Here is an 18160-nt window from a genome sequence, read left to right on the forward strand (position 1 = left end):
ATTTTTAACCCAGCCACAGCATATGAATCAAAGGCTAGTCTGAAACAGTACTTCTTAATAATCGCTGCTAGTTTACTAGTCTCCCTGTTCTCGTGTTACTGTCAGAAAAGGAAAAGATCTATTTATTTTACCTTATAAAACCCCTAGGAAACTCCCATATGACCATCTAACTTTTTTTATAATAAGTAATCTTCCCTTTTGCGATTTCTCGTGCACATGCATCTTCTCAGATATCCTGATGATCAGATAAGAACAGATTAATGTAAACTGCATTACATTTCACTTCTACTTTATTCCAATGGAGCAGCATTAAATGCAAGACAGGACTGTTACCGATTTGCCTGAACGGCAATAGTTGCTGGTAATGCGATCTAACTGCAATTTCACGTGAACAACATACTTTGTTAAAATGTTGATGATACACATGAAGAAGCGACCGCAGCATATAGTGAGAGGGAGAGGGGAAAGGAAGAAAACAAGGGGAGGAAGAGAAAAAAAAGAAAAGCTGCGTAACAGGTGAAGAAACACAACTGTCCATCTAGGAATAGGCCAGTTGGTATGCCTGCTATTCCTGATGATTAAACAGGAGAAAGCTGCTTATAAGCCTGACAGTGAGCCTATGGGCTTAACTGTACTTAGACTTTCAGTAACCAGAAAACATCAGGGAGGGAGCGCATGCTATGTATAAACTGGAAAATATAGACATTACACAGGGTAACTTTAGATTATGCTGCTGGGCCTGCCTTTGCAACTTGCGTTTCTCTTGACATCAGGACTTAAGGGAGCCACACCAGAAGCCAAGGTGGCTATAGGATCCGTCTACATTCCTGATCTCAGGTGGTGATGTCTCACCATGAGTTTTTGTGCCTACTTATAATACAGGTTTACTTCTGTCTTCTAGTAAGTGGTGGGGCAAGAGCAGGGGAACGTTGTCAGTATCAACTATTCCCAGAGTACCCTAAACAGAAGCAAGACCCATCAGTGCCACACTCACTTTAAAAAAACAAAACAAAACAAAAACAAAAAACCAACTTCAGTCTACACCATTAGAAACAGACAACTATGGTAACATGAAACAATTTTAGAAGCAATAAATTAGGATTAGGACCGTTTACAAAAATATTTTGATACTGTGGACATAGTTTACTTTATTGAAACAGCTTGCTTAAGATTGGGAGGACAAGGAAGGAATTTTAAGGAGCCTAATATGTTTTTTAAGTCAATAAGTGTAGTCTCTGGTGTGAAAAAGGAGTAAGGGATTACGTCAACTGCTCACTCATCAGCAATCACTCTCCTAACACTCATCTGGACTGTGAAAATAGATTTTAAATTACTTGTGAAATAATAGCCATTATAGTGTTCCCTTATAACAGTGGATACTAAAAATGAATGTTGGATTTACTGTGAGGGTGGGAAAATTGGGTGGACAAGAATGCAGTGGTAGCCCCCAAGATTGTGGAACATGTCCTTCTGATCACATCATGTAGGCTATTGTATCCTCCTGCTCTGCTCAGGGAAGCATCTCCTTCTCTTTCCCTTTCTCATGTTGTACTCTGATTTGTTAGGGAGTACAATTTTGCAGTTATAAACCCTATATGCAGAAACTTAAGAAGTGTGTGTTACAGAGTAATCTCAGTTACAGTTGCACTGCATTTTGGTTTTCTAATTTTTTATCTTCTTTTACTGCCTGCGATATCTGCTTTGTCACATTTACAAAACTGTAAAACTGAGAATGGTATTAAGCAATTTACAATAAGCAGTAGAGAATGCAAAGGAATGTGTATACTTCTGGATACAGTACACACCTCTGCCACAGCGTGAACTATGGACAGTAGCTACACCAGCAGAATGGGACCAGCTGAACAATGAGTTAGAGTTTGAACCATTTGGTAATCAAACAATTATTTTTTTCTGGAATCATAGAAAATCCAAAAAGAGAACTTTCCCAAAAAAATAAAATAAAAAAAATACAATGAACGACATTTTTATTCAATGAAATCATAATAGAAAGGAAACAGATCCAGTTAATTCTTTGATGTGAAAAACCATTTTTTCTTCAAAATATAGGAAAGCGAGATGCATAAGTCTATTGGACTCTTCTGCATTCATTATATTAAAATAATTGAGTTGTTACAACTCAACTCACATGAAAGAAATAACTCTTGTAGTTTTAGTCTTTTTTTTCTTTATATGTAAAAGAACAACTTTTATGACTCTGGTCCGAAACTAATCTAAAAATTCTTAAAAATTTGATCCCCATCCTCCACTCATCCTCCATTTAAATCCATTCAGCATTTGAATCTCTCTTGAGCTGGTATCACTATTCAGTTGTCTTGGAAATGGGTTGAACAATTAAAAATCAAAACCAAAAAAAACCAACCTCACAAACACCAGAAGAAACTACTCCATCAGCTGCCTTAACACAAGTTTTATGGCATTTTCTACACACTGCTCCTAAAACACTACCTTGCTGTCACCGCTATACCAATGACTTCAGCTTAAATTAGCTATTTCATAATAATTCTTTCCTATCAGTATTTCTATTAATCTAAGGCACTTGAATGCTAGAACTCATCCCAGCCATTTAAATTATATGACTCCTTCTCAGACTTTGAATAAAAATGATTAACAAGTAATTTATGCATTGGGGGGGACGTAAAAAAGAAATTATGTTTGAAGAATGAGCATTCATATGCTTTTTATAATTCCATATATTAATGGAATCAATCCTATCCAAATGGATCTGACCCGCAGAACTGAGCTATAATAAATTTTAAATTTAGTATGACGTCACTTTTGCTGAAGAAGGTATAGCCAGTGATGATAGATACATTTAAGCATCACTGATACGCAGAGTCATCTAAACAGAGCCCAGCTCTTCTATATGTGTAGCATCTCATAAAAAATGTCTGGCTAAAATTGAACACACTGAAATTCAAAGGTGACGGATGTAAGAAAAGACCTTTAAGGACTGGTCTTCACTATAACACTCATCTCTGTTCTCAGAATCTGTGGGTTTTGGTGCTGCCTGTTCGTTTTTTTTTTTTTTCCAATCTGAAGCCTTAGAAATTTCAGGGGACTCCTCACTGTTTTCTGAATTTTCAAATACAGGTGGCAGCAGTAACCCCTCCATCTTCTGAAGGAAGGCTGGGGGGCGGGGGAGGAATAAGAAGAAAGCAACGCAAATCCCAGCAGTCCAGCTGCTTAGCGACATGAGTTGCCATGAACATTGTTTGCACCAGTTCCTCTTTAAATACAGAGTTCATTTAAAGGTCTTTTTCCAGTTATTCAAAGCCAACTTGAACTTTGTACTTACCCAAGAGATAACTTCACCCTCTGTAATCACAAGTCCACAAGAAGCATTTAAGGCTGTCTGACAGTAAGGACAGCCCATCAGTTGTCCAGAAAACAATTTTCTTGGGAACTGGACCTTGATGAGGAACTCACTGTCCTTAAAAGCCCCAGAATTAATACTTACTTTACGTGAAGAGTTTTTTCGGGTTTTTTTTTCTGAATCTATGCTTGATACTAGTATGTTCTTTGCCTCTACAATGCACTCAAGGCAAAGCAAACAGTATATTATTTTTTCCCCAGGTGGGGGGTAAGTGAGGGAAATTTCCTTTATCTAGAAGAAAAAGATGCTGAAATTCTTTCATGCATGCACCCTGTTGATGCCGTATGGTACTTCTATAACAAGGGGCCAGACAAAAGTGAAATACCTGTCCTTTTTTTTACTGAAGCACTTAGGAGCTGCAGTTATCCATCCATATTTTACTCCACATGCTAGATGTACAGATTTGTAGTAATTACAAGAAATGAAGCTGCCCGTGGTATAAGTTACTTATTATGTCTTATGTCACACAGAAAGATCTCTTTAGCAAATTACATAACAAAATATTTAGCCTTTTTATTGTGTTTACCATAACTTATCACTGCATGATGTGCATTTAATGCAATATTTTTCAAAAACAGACAGTGAAACAAATATTTTCCTCTTCATAGACATCCAATAAAGACAGCATCTGTATGTTTTGTCTTAATAACTTGTTTCAGTCTTGTCAGATTGAGCCAAATCTTTTGATTTTTTAACCCTTGTCAACCATTTCCTAATGATACATTCGTTAGGAACACATACGACTGTTGAAGCTGGTTGGATTACGATTTCTACCACAGAACTTTGATGTTCCCTGAATGGAAGGGAACAGCTTGGGCACAGTTCAGTCACAACAGATCTGAAGCGAAGGCAAGTAGCTTACAGAAACATTAGGAAAAGGCAGGTAGCAAATTTAATGCATGTGGCTCTGTATTTTACAGCATCATCCCAAGAACCGTCAGAGGAAGAACATTCCCAGTATTAAGTATTTAATCTGATGTGAGGAAGAAAAAAAAAAGGTCACAGTACTACTCACATAGATTTTACCCCACGTTAGTACTGACAGCTGCCTTCAGCTTAACTAATTTTCTTCAGGCAAAAGTTCTACATACTGCACATATTAACAAGACAAGCTTTGGGAATTCTTTCAAAAACCTTATAGGTAAATGCTTCAATTATATAACTATATGAACAGGTTCACATATGCAGCTGCTAAAAGCTCCCCCCAGCCCCCCAGAAAACCACCCCACACAAAACAGACTATAGTTCATACTTTAAATTATTGGAGGACCGAAGAGAGTCGAAAATGAGTATAGCTAGCCTAAAATGAAGATTATGGTCAAATGGCATCTATTATTCAACTATTGGTTGGTTACACATTCTTTTACTCATGTGTTTTATCCTTATCATCTTATCTACAGTAATTGCACTTTGGATTTGTGACATATTTCTGTGCTTTATCATATATAATAAAAGTCAAACAGGCTGTAATCATCTGATGATTAGAAAGAACAGCTGCAACCACCACTGAGATGTACAACTAGAGCCATTCTGTGCACAGGGAGAGAGAGAGTTTGGCACAGGTTACTAACATAAGAAAGATCATTTTTTCTCTTTTCCTATTGCAGACTTGCGTTGTAACGCTCCAGAGTACAGCCTACTCACAACATCAGACTGCCTGTTAAAGACAACTGCGGCATCCATGCTCTTCCTGAAAAGAAGCTAAATGTGTGTCTTCCTGACACAGAGGAGTTTATCCCAAAGCTTTTATCACTGCATGTTCTCAGAGACAGAAAGCAACAATTTTGGACAACAAGCAACAACTGAGCAAAAATCAGTCCCTCCTGGTCAAGGAAAGTTATGGCATCTCCCTGATGATAGGAGCTGTCAGGCACAGAATCTAACGGCCTCATGACTGAAACAGAGTTGAGGGGCTAGCATCATGAAAATAATGACTTGTCACATCAGCTATCACATCAACAGAAGAAAAGCTGCTTCTTTTCCTCATCAGAAAGGGTGGACATACAGAACGTAAATCCACTATGCCTCATTTAGATAGAAATTCCCTTTATGTAGGGAAAATTCACTGACAGTCTGCATACTTCTCCCTTTTTGTTTGTTTGGTTTGCTGGGGGATTTTTTTGTTCATAAACTTTTTCTTTTGCAAGTCACAACTGAAATCAAACAGATTGTACAAAGCCAAAATTCCTGCAATATTGCAGAGCATTAAATATCCATATTATCAACCAAATAACCTAAAGTTCTTCTGGGATACATGCATGGATCTAGTTTTCACAGAAATTGCAGTTTGTGTTCACTTTGGAGAGGACTCAGTGGGATTTTTAACATTTTGCCCAGAGAAAGGATGCAGTGCAGAGGAATTAGAGCTATTGCTAAAATGAAATAAAATAAATCAAAATAAATCAAACCAAAATAAATCATTAGCTGTATTTTAAGCAGTGCAGAGACAAATTGCAGAAATTTCAAGCACATCACAATTGAAAAACCAGGACAAAAATCACCTGGAGAAATACAGGAAAATGGAAATGCGGAAGTGTATTCTAAAGCCCATATACTTTAAAGTTTGTTTCCAAAACATACAGAACACAGCAATCCTTATTGAGACTGGTGATAATTAGCACAACAATTAGGACTATGTGTGTTAATGCTGTTCCAGGTTAGGCTAGGTCAGGATGGCTGGTCATAAATACAGAATTTGCTGTAATGCAAATGCTCTACCCTAGTAAAGCACTGTAGGTTGAATTGCAAGTAAAAATGAAGTGGGAAAAAATGCCATGCGAGATCACTCTGATTCCAATTCAGGTAAGTATTTAAAGTGGAGACTAGGCTGGTACCTTCAATGTATCTGTAAAATGTGATACTTGCTCTAGATGAAAAGACCTCACAGAACAGCTTGAAATGTCAGACCAGACTTTGGAGAAATCCAAGTGTGGATGGCCAGATACAGGCAAAAACTTGCCATACCTTCAGGATACATCTGGGACATTTCTTATTCACCATTACCATTGTTTTCCAGCTATTTAAGAGCAAAAAACTCTTATATAGTTGGATATGGTTTTCTTTTATTTTTCTCCTATGTAGGAGCAATATTTAACTTATGATGAGATTTAAAAGCTGCTGCAGGGTATTACAGCCTACAGCAATGATGGAGAAAGCTCTGGCATTGCACAGAACATGCAGCTTAAGAAGCAGGTAGAAGAACTGAAAACTGACAATGACCACTGCAGGTGACTCATGAGATCCTCTCATATACTATTTAGGGGGGAGAAAAATATCCTGGCAAAAACTGTACACTGTTGCATAGAAAGTCTAATGGGCTTCAGTTTTTGAATAGTTTCAGTCATAGGTCAGAATTAAAGGATCAGGTCACTGTAAGGTATAGAGTTATAATATATTAAATTTCATGTCATATTTTATTCTGTCCTTTGTCATATAAACTCAACAACTGTTGAGTACTCTACAGCAAAAATACTGATTTGTGTGTTTCAAGATGGCAGAAACACAGTGGAGTAACAAATAGCATGGGATGAAATCAATAAAATCCCTTAGCTTTTCTACAGAAGGTACTGGAAAAAAGATTAAATAATTTTATTAGGAACTATAAGAGATAAGAAACACAAGACATTACTTATAAAGAGATATCACTCTGATAACTGGTATCTTACACGGCCTGTTTTACACAGTTAAACTCTCTGTGTTTTAGTCATTTCCTCAACTTGTCAATTACTTATACTCCCTTCACACCAAACAAGGTACACTTTCTCTTTCTTTACTGAGTTTGTTACTGAGTTTAAATTTCATACGAACCCTAGCTATATGTTTTAATTTGGTTAAAAACAACAGTATAACTTTCTCTGAGGCTCTTATCTTCCAAGCCAAAAAGCCCAATGTGTCCTCAAAAGTGCACATATCAGGAATTGCATTCATACAACTTCCTGGTATCCCTGCACAAATATGAGCACGATAAGATTACAACCGAGTGAAGGTTATGAGTGACTTATTACTCTTTCTTAATTTGACCAATACTTTTGTATTCAGCGCATTGTTTACTTAAAATAAATGTACTCCCATTAAAATACTATTCTAGTTATAATATTAAAAATATTTTAACTTATCTTACTTTTTTCTTTGCAAGTGGACGAATGAGTCACCCTACCTGGATTTTCTTTCACTTGCCACTTCACTCTGCCATATGCAAAGAAAAGAAAAAGCAAGCTAAGTTTTCATTTAAAGAAAAGAATTCTTGTGCAAAGGGAGTGCACTCATCTGAGCAAACATATGTTTATGGTAATCAGTATTTTAATTATATTTGACATGGCCTTGACAATTACTCCCTTCAGAATTATGAAAGCAAGATATCTGTCCATCTGTTATGAACCTCAGCTCCCAAATTAAGGATAAGTCCAAAAGTAACCTCTAAGAAATTACAATTTGTTATCAGCAGTTGATTCAAGATATAAAACCAACCAAATGTCAGTTAATTAGAAAAACTGAAAGCAAGAATTAAATCAAATGTGTATACACAACGTGCTCAAAAATAAAACCCCAAACAGAAAATCACACCATAACAAAAAACTACCTTGAAAGAAAATATCTTGTGTGAAGTACCTCTCCAGGAACACATCAAAGGAAGATATGACATTCAAATGACATATTTTATCTGTCACATAATTTACTGAAAAGAGTTCAGACAATATACCACTATTCACACCTTGTGGTTTTTTTACGATGTGTTGCTATGATGGCAGACAGATGCAGGATACGAGTTTAGGAAGTCTCCCCTTTTACCCACCCACAGGAAGCATATATAATGTCAGCTCCTACTGCCTCACAAAATACCCAAAACATAATCAATTAGATGGTTTGATTCAGAACTACGTCCATCCTGATGCCAGTTATGTCACAGCTGTATTTCTCCCAATCTACAAAGCCTTTGGCTGCAAATCATAGGAAGGAAATACAGACTCCATAGGTCCTACAGAAACCTGTGCCAGTGATTGACCAGGCAGAATACTTACTGAAGTTGGGAAAATTACAATATCATTAAGGAATTTCCATTAATGTAATACTCTAAGTACTGTTTTTCATAGAAAACTGAGAACTTAACCATTAAAGGCCATTAAAATATTGTGCAGTATGGTGGGGGTTTTTCTGAACAGGGATGTTGTACTTTGTGTTGTGAATTCCACTTCAGGAAACTTGCTTACCCAAATTTTCTCTGTAAAAATTAGGCATTCATTCCTCTAACGTTCTGTCAATAATATTTTTCCAGCTGTCAAAACTTTTATTTGAGAGAGAGATATTAAATATTTCATGGTTTTGTATCACAACGTATCTGTGGACCAGATACTGAATGCGGAAGGAAAATAGGGGGACCCCAAAGCTTTCAAGTATGAAATCCTTCTCTAGCACTGCAAAAGAAAATCATAAACTAATCATTTAAAAGATGCATTTTATAAATATGCAGGTGTCACATTTTTGCAAAACTTGAGCAACCCTTTTGTTCCATCCCACACACCTCCCCTTCAGAATTTTCTTAGTTAAAGGAAAAGTAACTTACTTGCAAATGTCATCTTCTGGGTCCTCAAGCCCAAATCTCTCGTCAAAAGTAAGCTGTATCCATACATTTTCGTCTACTGCTACTAATCTCCACACTAGTACCGTATTACGTGGGTATGTGTGCGGAAACTTGGGGCTGTGAATACTTCCATTAGTAGTCACAGTAATTATCTTCTCATGCTGAGGATCCTGCACGCCTATAGTAAAGAGAGAAAAGAGAGGCATCAATACTCCTTTCTTCTCTTTTTCCTAAAGATTTTGTATAGTATGCACAGATAAAGACACTCTTGTTTTGTTTGCTTTTCTTCATCTTGCAAGGCATTTCTGCTTGGAAGATCTAACAACCACCCAAAAGTGGTAAGTATTACTTTGCTGGCCAAAAGTTATTCAAACCCAACCCTCAACTGCTGTTCAGAAAGCAGAAGAGAAGTTCAAGTGGAGATAAGAGAAATGTGACTGCAAAAACTTGAATGCAAGACTGGACTCCTCACAGAAGCCCAGCAGCCAAGCGACTACATGGTGCCTCCTGCTGATGGTTTCAGTTCTTTATTACTGGAGAGTGCACAGAAGTCGCAGGAGGGCACAAGGAGAGGTCTGCTCGCACCTACCATAGAAGGGATGGTTTAAATTCGTTTCTTGTTAAAGGAGACTGTCCTACATTTATGGAGTCCAGTGATAAGGATTTTGATGGCTGCATCCTTCCTGATGGCTGTATCAGAGCAAAGTTATCCCGATACAGAAATGAAACTGGCTCATGCTTGCAAAAGTCACCAAGGGTAAGAAATTAGGCATTTACTGACAAGCCTCAATTGAGGGCATTCCTCAAAATTCTTCGTAGCATTGTTAGACTAAGCACACGTAAAAGTTAATGAGTGTTTTACAATGCGGCATCAAATGAATTCCAAAGAAATAAGCCAACTACATTTGATTTTTAAAGCACATAGTAACACTGAAACTACTGAAAAGACCTCGTCAGATTATGAATTTATAACTGCAAGAAGTTACCAAAAGGAAAGGACTCCTTTGGTGAGCAGCTACCGTGCCTTTCAGAGCCCCAACAACTCTCTTCACAGTAACTAAACAAATCTCATTCTCTGGTGCCCAATATTCACAGGAATTCACATTCAGCAACTGGAATCAGCTCATATGGGGTATCTAGCCCCCCAAACAGGCACTGACCTAATCTGGATACATTTTAGCATTTTGATGTAAAATGACGAGATCTCTAAACTGCAAAATTTAACTCCATCAAATGAAAAACCCCTCCTTATGCTATAGCTGTCTTTAGCTTTTTCTAAAAAAACTGTACACAGTCAGGTTTGACATTTCAGTCAGTAAATCACAGGAATTCTCAGAGTTACCTATTAATAACTCTAGTCACAAAACAAGCTTGTAGTTTTGTATTAAATAGTTGTTAATATTATTTTGTTTTCAGCTATTCATTGTCTCTTGCCATTAGGTACTTTTTATTTTTCTGATTGGTTTATAATCAACATTATGATGAAGATTCATTTGAAGCTATGTAAGACATACAATTCAGTCTACAATGAAAACATACACTGCAAAAATTGTACCTTATTATAACTAAATGTGAAGGCTGACAGTTAAATGAACGTACTGCAAGAAAAGAAGGGCATAGAAACAGCATTGCTATTGTGAAAGAATTAATCTATACTTAAATGTAATTTAAAGTCTGACAGAATTTGTGTTCTATTCTGGTGGACTGGTGCCTTCTACTTGTGGTACCAAGATGGTAAATTTTAAGTGGAATTGCTGCTTTTATAAAACTGAGAGAGTGTGGTCTTGCCTTGCAGAGGACTGACTGTCTTGTGTACAAATAAGACAGGACAGCATGCAGTAATAAGTAGAAAAGCACAAAAAAGGCACACGAAACAGATTCCTAATTTAGATACTTCATTGGGCTTTTGTTAGCTGAGTCACAGGCATTTTTCTATAATGTATAGTATGTCAGCTGAGAGCTGCATGCTACACACAGGAGCCAACAATAATAAAAATGACTTTCCCAGAGATTAGTACACCAGAGTGCTATTTCCAAAGTATGCAAAGGACCACCATTTCAGACAAACAACATGTGGTGTCTGATGACACTACAGTCAGTGGTTCATTTTGTCTTTCAAAGCACACACAGGATTACAAACCACGTTATATTTCACAGCACATTAAGAAAGTGTTTCCTTTTGTATCATCAGGACAATGATAGCAACAGCAAGTAAAGACTGTAAATAGCTCAGGCATATCAAATGGGAAGTCACTATAAAGGGGCAAAGGAAAGAAAAGGCATATGGCAATTTAGTGAACAGAAGTTGCGGCATCTTCAGCTCCTCCATTTGTAAAGGAAAAATATCTATCTACTTTAGCACACAGTGTTCCGTGAACATATCAAATTCCCACTCACAACGCTTGCTCCATTTCAAATATTTGCTCTCGCACAGTGGAATTTCTTCTCTTACAAAAGAATTACTTTGTATGACTACAAAGGCAAGTAATCGCTGTCACTGGAGAATGACGCTTGTTATTTATCTTCAGATAAGCTGCAATATTCCTTTTTATCCATTCTACATAAATCGTACCATTGTACCACAAAAAGCTAGCCTTTTCCTACTAAGGTCATGCATGTTCTGAACATTTCTTTTGAAGAATTTGTGTGAAGAGCACAGCTACCTGAACGCAGCTAAGATGAGACTACAGCCTCTATTCTTTGTGGAATGACTTTGCAATTCCTGGCTTTATTTTAGGGATAAATCAGTCTAAGCAACACTTAAAAGGGAGTAACAAGTTCAGTCAGATTTACAGCGGTCAACTGTATAACTCCAAAGCTATATACATTGCTGCATTGATCTATCTGCCTTTCTAGTAACAACCATCCTCTCCCCCACCCCCTCCAAAAAAGACAAAAAAAAAAAAAAGGGAAGATTATTACTGTACAGACAGCATTGAACAACGCTGAAGAATCAGTTTAGACAAGGACTGAGGCAGGCAAGGAACCATCTCAGCCAGGGGGCAACAATACCACACAAGGGAAATGGGGACAGACAAGGACGAAAACAACGTATTTGCATCTTCAGTAAAAAGCTTCATCAAAAGATGGGCAACTGAGATCACCTGCAGGAGTAAGTTCTGGAAACGGGGCACACTAGATGGGAAAAATCCCTAAGCTGACCCAGGGATATGACACGGTTACGCTGATTAGGAAAGGACAGCGTGCACTTAACAGAGCCTGAAGTTGAAGAATGAGTCGCCGCAGTTGTCTTTGATGTGGTACAAGATGCTATCACCAGATTTATATATCTATCAATGTAGAAAGTCTGCCCCTGAAAATTACAAGATTCCAGGCATTCTGAAAGCACGGCAGTGCCTAACCCTTCCACCGACATGGTAATGCAGATGAAAAAACACGGTATCACCAAACAGATCAGCAGATGCCACTGTAAACTGAAATTAAACCCACCGACTAGACAAGCTCATTCCTGCCTACTTCAAAGTAGGTCTCTTCCCCCATGGGCACAACACATTTCAGAGAGATCAGTGCTGACACTTTTTAAATATAGCAAATACCTCTTTCTTAGTACATCATAATCACTGCTTTTTAGTGAGGGTCACGGGTAAAACTTAGGTAAATCACATAGAGCTCAGGAGACAGACGAGGAGCCGCAGAAGAAGACAGGAGCACCGCGGGTGGAGCAATGACCTTGGCAGAGATTCACATAAGGGCCAATTCACTTAAGAGATCACATAGTACTGGTAAAATTGTTGTTTTAAAACTTTTTCCTAAGTCTACACTAATTTCACAACAGGACAAGATGAGAGTACTGCTAATCATGCACTGTTAAGATATTATTTGGTGTATTTCATTCAATAGCCCATAACTATGAAAATCAACTTTTAGGCCTTCAGAAACAGCATTAGCTCACTTGTGGCTATCACTGCTTTAAAAAAAAAAAAAAAAAAAAAGGCCATATTCAAACACAAGAAAAGTTTCAACTCTAATTAATATCAGAGCTTTTTCAGATACACAGTAATGTTGCAGTATGTGTGAGTCCTCTGCTTTAAAACTCAGAAACAAAAGATGACAGTAACTACTTGTTTCTTACCACAGAACTTCAGAGGGAAGCAGGTTTTTTTAATTAAAGTAATCAGAAGGATTTCCTGACAGCATTCCCACATAATTTTTACAACACTCCACATATGTACAGAAACCAAGACTTTGTAGAAGAAATTCTTTGAAAAGTAACATAACATGCCATTTCTATCCTCTACCAAACTTTCAAAAAGCAGCAAGCCTACTTTCAAAAGTAGTAACTCAAGGCATACAGAGGTACCTCTTTCTGTCCTCTGTCTCTGGTTCAGTTGCCTCCAGGCACTTCTTAGCTATTATCTGAATGTAACAGTCAAAATGAAATTTGACTCTTCTGCTGGGTACAACGGTAAAGCTGGAAAATGGTCTGTTACCAGCAGAAAATTGGAGACAAATAGCTCTGTTTGATATTGTTTGCATGTGAAGTGCATATCAGAGCAAAGCCACTCAAAATCACAGAAATGCTGCTTTGAAGGGACCTCTGGAGACCTCCAGTCCCAGCTCCTGCTCTAGGTTACTATCCCTGCTCACACCACGGCAAGTCACCCATTTGAAGGTTGGCATTTTCTATTTTCAAAACCCCCCCAAGATGGAAACTCCATAGGGCCTTGGGATAACCTGTTCCAGTGCTGTACTACTCCCTAGGTAAGATGATTTTCCTAATGTCCAATCTGAATATCTCAAGCTGCAATTTTTAGCCATGGGGGGTTTCAGGGTTTGTTTGGTGTTTATACTCTGTGTCACTACCAGGAAGAGTTTAACTTGGTCACCCTTGCAACTGCTCTTCAGGCAAGTGGGGGCCTGCTATTAGACTGCCCCATAGCTTTCTTCCCCAGAATAATCAAGCCTAGCTTCCTCTTCCTCCACTCACTGCCTGCCACCAACTAGATGCTGACCCTTCAAGCTTGGCAGCACAGCCAGTTTTCAACCTACCTAACAAGCAGTCTGTTCTCCCAAATCATTATGTCTCAAGTACCACAAGAAATACTTTTGAAGCACGCATGGTTTGTTTTCATCATCACTTTTTCGAGTAGTGACCAAAGAAAATTTCATACAGGCTTGCTTTATCGCTCTCCTAAAATAGCTTTCCTAAGTGGTATGGTTTGTGGCTTTTCTGGGTTAAATCTCTGAGATACATCTAGCCTTCTGTGGATTTTCTATTTTGAGTAGCTTCTATGCTTGGATACAGCTACCTGTTTGAAATCTTGACATGATTCTTCAGGTGTTAGGAAGAAAAAAATACAGAGAGAAGTGCACAGACTGGTAATATAGACACACACGTATATAATATACACACATGACCTGTCAACTATCACAACATGATAAATTCAACTTCTAACTAGAAATCTGCTAATTTACACTGGTACTTATTACCTAAATGAGCAAGTGTAACAAATACAAACGTATAAAGTATTATACAGATGTAAAGTAGCAAATTAGAAATGTGTAGGAGAAATATCACATCTTGTTCAGATTACTCCTTCCTCTGACAGATGCTTACCTCACACACTTGAAAAGGCATATAAAAAAATTCCAGTTCGCACAACTCAGGATGAATGTACAGAGGATTGTGTTTGTTTTTCTAAATCCTACAATTTAACCTATTACTTCTTTTCTCCAGTTACTATTTTGAGTTCAAACTTGTACTGTTACCTTAGGCACTGAATATCATACACTGTTTAACTGCTGGCTAAAGGTCTTTCTGCTGAAGCTATCTAAAGAACATTATGTGAAGGACTGCACGCAGATGAAGTGAGCAGAGAAGCAAAAGCTTTCTAATTGATCTTCAGTAACCCTGAGTTTTGGCAGTTATCCCAACAGGGAAGGACAAAAGGAAGAAAAGGAAAGAGACATCATTGGAGAACAGAGCATGGAACTACAGTAACAGATTTAATAAAGTTTCCAAACAGCTGCATGACTTAACGTCTTGCAGAAGAGAATCATGACTAATCATACACTAACAAACCTTCTTTGATTGCAAATTGCATCAAGAAACAAAAATGAGTTTATAGTTTTACTTTACAAGTTTATGCTTTATAACCTTCAAGTATTCTGCCAGTCCTTTGCCTCGTACTCTGGCTTCTGCTCAAAGAGGATGGCAATTAAACAGGGGTTTTTGTGCATGGTAAATCTTCTTACAATAAAAGGAACCTCTATTGAGATCTGTTTTCAGACTAAACTCTTCTGTAAGGCAGTCTTGGTCCTGAACTTCTCAATATCTTTTAAAACTAGGTAAATACTACATTTTAGCCAAGGTAAAGAATTCCTTTTGCTAAATGTTAGATGAGGTAACTTTTTGGTGTTATCATCACATGCTCTAAGATCTAATTATTCTAGAGCGTTTCAATAAGCATTTATTCCAACATCCACAGGTAAAGTCTTGGCTGCACTAGAATCAATATTAAAGCTCCTGCTGACTTGAATATGAAAGGAATTCCAGCTATATTAAATACATAAAGCTGTTGGAATAATTATTTTATAATGGACTGATAATAATATAATCTGTTTTTTTCAGTAAGGGGCCAATAACTCCCCCCAAAAATAGGATTATTATTATGTTGCATATTCATATTATAAATATACATTCCTGTCATTCAAAAATTAACAAAAAGCCCTGCAATATGACAATTAGCCGTTAAACTTGTTATAGCAACATCCTTCTTTTTTTTTACAGATAAAACAAATGTCAAGCCGGTCCTTTGGATAATATATTTTCACATTTGTTTTGCCTCAATTTTTCCTCATAACAATATTATATGGTAAGTGGCCATCACATAACATGCAGACTCTAGTCAAGGACTGCTCTCTATCTCTGTCCTCTTCCATTAAACTGCTAGCTTGAGTGACCTGAGTCATCTCAGACAGATAAGGCATCACTTAAGGAAAGAAAATTCTGGCCTCTTCCCCCAACCCAAAACTATTTATATATTTAATGAATTAATCCAGAATCATGAGTTGTGCTGGAGATGCAAATGAAGAGGCAAAGATACAACCTTTGCAGCAGAAAGTGCTGTGGAAGTTTTATAGGCACTATATTGTAGTTCATTCCAGTAAGAACAGAATTAATTGTAGGTGCACTGCTATACAGAAATGCAAGAGTATTAATAACTGTAAGAGCACACATATTTAAAAGATTACAGACTGGGTATAAAAGAGTCTCCTTGCCAAACACAGGCAGAATAAAACACTGAGAAACTAATCTGATTCCACCTCTGTACTTCGTAAGCAAGAAGAAAGCACATCAGGTTATCACAAATGCACAAACTTTTAATGTTATTTTCTGCAAGTTATTTTTAATGTTATTTTCTCTATTTTTCATTAGTCATATATGGTTTGGATAACAGCTAGGTGTTTGACTCTCACCTATATGCCATTAGTGTATTAGATACAGTAGAAGAATCATTCAAAGTTCACTGACAGAGTGAATGAGATAGAACTAAAAGTACCTGTTGTACGAACAGCAAAAGAACAGCTGTTTATAACCCTGTTTTTCTTCACTTTGAATGATTTATAATTCATTTACATTTACAATATGGTCTCTAAATTCCCAAGTAGTATCTGGAACTGTGATGACAAGAAGCTGTAACAAAATGTGTAACTGCTCAAACTATTTTTTTAATTCCTAAGAGGGGAGGGATGAAAGGAGAAAGAGTGGAAAGGAGAGGAGAGAAAGAGAGAAAGGAGGGGAGAGGAAATGGGAAAAAAAGGAAAAAAACACCATTCTGGATGACTCACTCCCCCTGACTTTTCAAGGATTGGCAGATAATAAACAGCTCCATGATCAATAGGGTCAAGGGCAGGCAATAGGTATAATCAGAGTAAATACCTGACCTTCACCCATCAACAGCATGAGGTCATTACGACTTCCTCATCTTCTTACAAAAAACCCTCCCCTTCCACTTACTCATCTTCCCAGAACAAGGCCTCTCTCAGTATTTTTATTTTCTGCTATATTCCAGAGCATCAACCTACTACATAATATTTTTGATGTTTTCTCTATCCTATTTTCTCCTCCCCTGCAGAAGGGGGAAGTGTTTTACATACTCTGCACTCTCAAGTCCCTCTATACAGAAAAGATGTGGATACTGAAAACTGTTAAAGCTGAAACAGAGCGTAACACTATACATTACATCAATAGATCCATTTTCCAGGTGCACCTTGTAGAAGACCAGAACATCAGGAGGTTCAGTCTTATTTAATAATGAACAGATAAAACGAGTAGTCCTCAATGATAATGAAGCTCAGAAAAGGGACAGGCTTTTGAAAGCTACTTATCCAGATTTTAACAAACACATGATTAAAATGGTCTGGAAGACATGCTCTAAGATTTAATGCTGAGAGAGACCAGGAATGAACTGTAAACCAGCAAAAAGGTTGCCCAGCTGGAGATATTTATACCTACTGAGAGATAAAAAATTATTTATTTAATTTATAAAGAAAAAAAATGTATTTTTAAAATCTAATGTGTTTGGGTAGAAAAAGTTAGTGAGTATTTTCAGATATGTAGTTTTTCCAATTCTTCTGCTACCCAAAGTAGGTACTCCTTTTTTCATAATTATTATTTTCCTACAGGAAACTGATTTAGCAAAGCTTTGAAACAAGTTAACTAAATTCGTAGAAGTAAACAAACATCAACAGAAATTGTAACTAAAAATAGTATCTATGGCAACAAGGTGAACTCAAGTGAATGTGAAAAACGTCACATATAAATGCTCAAACCCAGCACTTCCAATTTGTTTTCAATTTTATTACAACAGCACTTACAAGCTACATCCAAAATTAGCTTTGTTAGTACTAGAGACCACACACATGCCCACATAGTATCAGTCAGTCTGTCATGAAAGACTGTACTTACCGAGCGAGGTAGGAAGGGACTAGGCAACAGAGCAGTATTACCCTGATTTTCCAGGCTGTGCATGGCACAGAGTGGTTACAAGTGCAAGAAGATAACTTCAACAAAACCATGAAATGAACCCAGATCTCTTTTTATCTCAGTTAAAAGTGTTAGTTTCAATGCCATCTCCTAAAACCTGCTTGTATCACATTTTCTAATACTAGCTATGGTTCCCCATATGCTTGTGATTCGTGTCCTTTATAGAAAAATTCTTTAT

General features: G+C 37.2%; 1 protein-coding gene across 2 annotated transcripts in view; it reads right to left on the reverse strand.

Annotated features, from left to right (window-relative positions):
• The window catches only part of PDGFC (platelet derived growth factor C), a 134411-nt gene that overhangs the window by 46221 nt on the left and 70030 nt on the right, over positions 1-18160 (reverse strand). For both annotated transcript variants that reach the window (XM_063337036.1, XM_063337035.1), the window contains one exon: positions 8955-9150. In XM_063337036.1, coding sequence (XP_063193106.1) covers positions 8955-9150 — 196 coding nt within the window. The remainder of the gene's footprint in view (positions 1-8954; positions 9151-18160) is intronic.

The sequence above is a fragment of the Chroicocephalus ridibundus genome, chromosome 5 (assembly GCF_963924245.1).
Source record: "Chroicocephalus ridibundus chromosome 5, bChrRid1.1, whole genome shotgun sequence".
Classification (NCBI taxonomy): Eukaryota; Metazoa; Chordata; class Aves; order Charadriiformes; family Laridae; genus Chroicocephalus; species Chroicocephalus ridibundus.